Raw genomic sequence first — 2,611 nt, forward strand, 5'->3', positions numbered from 1 at the left:
CTGCTTTTTGTTAATTATAACAAACTGCCCTGATGCTGCTGTATGGATTTGCACGTGGTACGACAGACTATCAATTAATTGCTTATCCTTCAGATCAGATCTGTTACTTAGCAGTCATGGACAACAGAGCACCCAGCTTCAGGCACTGGGGTTCAGGTCGAGGCCTGGAATAACTGGCCAGTCTCCAGCTCCGCGGTTCACACTGTGCAGAGCCCCCAGTGCCAAACTCCATTGGAAAAAGGTGACAGTTAGTGAAGCCCTGACTTACTGGTGAAGCAGCACCAACAGCGAATATGCGCTGGACGCGAACTGAACCCATGACGGGCTCTGCTCAGCTCGGCATGGCGGTGGTTCTCCCAACAGAACCCAAATTCAACTCAGTGTCAAACTTAAGGGACTTGTCTGCAGCGTCCTGCTTCAAAAACGGCGTCAATGGCGGCAACGTTTACAGCGTCACTGCGAAAGTGAAAGTTGATGTTTTATCGAAATTAGTAAATGTCTGTTGGGTTGTACTTACGCCGAAATAAAGAGCGCTACCTTTTTATTTAAAAACAGGCCTTGATCATATTTCAAGCGGCAATGTTCTTAGACAATCAGCAAGGACAAATTGAATGTATGGTTTTTCAAGCGGAGTCCGGCGTGCGGCGAGCGGACGGCAGGTGTCCGGTCTGAAACGCAGCCTACCTTGGCCGTGAACTGCTTCCAGGAGTAAAACGCCTTGTACGCGGCGTCCACTGCCTGCTTGGCCTCCGCCGGGCCGCAGTCAGCCACCCGGGCGAGCTCCTGGCCGGTGGCCGGGTCCAGCACCGGGAACACCGAGGCTGCTGACACCCAGCGGCCGTCCACGTAGCCCTGCGTCCGGAGGAGCTGAGAGGAAATATCCAGGCTGTACTGGCGCTGCATGGCGGCGGGCAGGCCGGGGACAAACTGGCGGAAGAGAGAGCGAGTCCTCAGCAGACAGACAGCGGCCATGCTGAGAGACGAACTGGGGGAAACGTGTCTGCCTCTCACGGCGTCCTCTGGGTCTTGTGCACGACTTGTTTTTCTGCAGCTCCGCCGCTGAATCTCAATCAGGTTCCTGACGGGTTCCAGCCAGTCTGAGGAGGTCGGCTGAGACACGTGATGCTGCACAAACACAATAGTTTGACAGCGACATGTCTTCCTCCTGCAGGGGACTGTCCGTGCAGCACAGCAAGGCACTAAGACAGGAGAGACTGTACCGAGATGCTGAGATCACCGAGAGAAAAAAAAATCAGCTGTTTTATTTCACTGTGCAATAATTTATAGCTGTGGGACTGAACAACAATTCAGGGTGTGAATATGGTGTGTATAGATAGACTTTTTACATATGCTCAATTTGTTATTTCTGGATTTATTTTTGTAATATTTTATAGGATTAATGCACATACTTTTATGTTTTTCTTTATCAAGTTCTAATGCATATGTGTTTGTATGTCTTATTTCTTTTTCCATTTCTTATAATTTCACTTATGCTCATAATATATTTTTCTCTTGAGAATTTGAGCTCTGCAGCTGACCCGGTCTCCCCTCAGGGATCAGTAACGTATTTATGGTTCTGATTTTTTTTTTTTTTTTTTTTTTTTTTTACTTTTTTCCCTACATTTTTTCCTACATTTTCTACATAGTTTAGAAGATCTTTTTTTTTTTTTTTGTAAATGTGATTATTTTTGTTTGACACCACACCCAACAAACATTAGCTCAAGTTAGATTTGGAGTTCATGTAGACCCCCATGCCCCTTTTTACAGCCTCAGCTGGCTTGACAGGCTCCCGAGATTGCAAGAAAAGGGGTCGACTGGAACAAAACAGAAAACAGAAATCCTGAGAGAGACCCCCTCCTGCACGCCAGTGTTTCCTCCAAGCATGGTGACGTCATCTGAGTGGTGGTTCTTATGGCCTACAGCCTCAGGCAGAAGCTGGTTATGGCAGTGATCAGGGAGAGGGTGTAGAGAATGAATTTAGGTCAGTTAAGTGACGACTTTGCCATCCTAGGAAAAAAAAAAATCTCTTCCTGGACAGACAGGTGTACAATAGGTGCCGGCCAGGTGACAAATGGTTACCATCCTGGTCAAGTGCAAAACCACACAAACTGTACACTGAATACCGAATATTGCATGTAGTACTCTTCAGATTTTTCTAAATCCCCTTACCATCTCTGCTAATATTTTATATATTTATTATTTTTCTTGTTTTTATACTTTATTTCTCTTCATCTTGTTTCTGTAATTACAGTATTCAGAGTGGACGGTAAAGAGAAGCATTTCACTGTACAGAGAAACCTGTTTTTAACTGTGTATATGACAGTTTATTGCTTTGACTGTGACTTTAAAGTGTTGAGGTGAATATGACCAACATGAGGCCTCAGCAGCCTGACTCAGCGAAAACACCGCCTGCTTTCTATTCTGCTGCTCGTTTTCCATCTTCAGGCCTGCAAGAGAAGCAAAGAAGCTCCAAGTCAGTCCGAGTGACGAGCTCCAGATACCTGTGTGACTGGAAAAGTGATTGAGCTCACACTGCTGTTTCACTGGACTTGTGCCTGGAGTCCCCCTGCAGCCGAGCAGCTCTGCCGGCCTCAGTGTGCAGCAGCTGCTC

The 2,611-nt window shown here is 46.6% G+C and overlaps 1 protein-coding gene across 1 annotated transcript in view; it reads right to left on the reverse strand.

The window, feature by feature from the left end:
* aldh5a1 (aldehyde dehydrogenase 5 family, member A1 (succinate-semialdehyde dehydrogenase)) overlaps positions 1-1,173 on the reverse strand; it is a 9,505-nt gene extending 8,332 nt beyond the window's left edge. The window contains exon 1 of the mRNA XM_030073145.1: positions 685-1,173. Coding sequence (XP_029929005.1) covers positions 685-972 — 288 coding nt within the window. The 5' untranslated portion in view covers positions 973-1,173. The remainder of the gene's footprint in view (positions 1-684) is intronic.
* Between the last annotated feature and the right edge of the window lie 1,438 nt (positions 1,174-2,611).

This window comes from Myripristis murdjan, chromosome 16 (assembly GCF_902150065.1).
Source record: "Myripristis murdjan chromosome 16, fMyrMur1.1, whole genome shotgun sequence".
Taxonomy (NCBI): domain Eukaryota; kingdom Metazoa; phylum Chordata; class Actinopteri; order Holocentriformes; family Holocentridae; genus Myripristis; species Myripristis murdjan.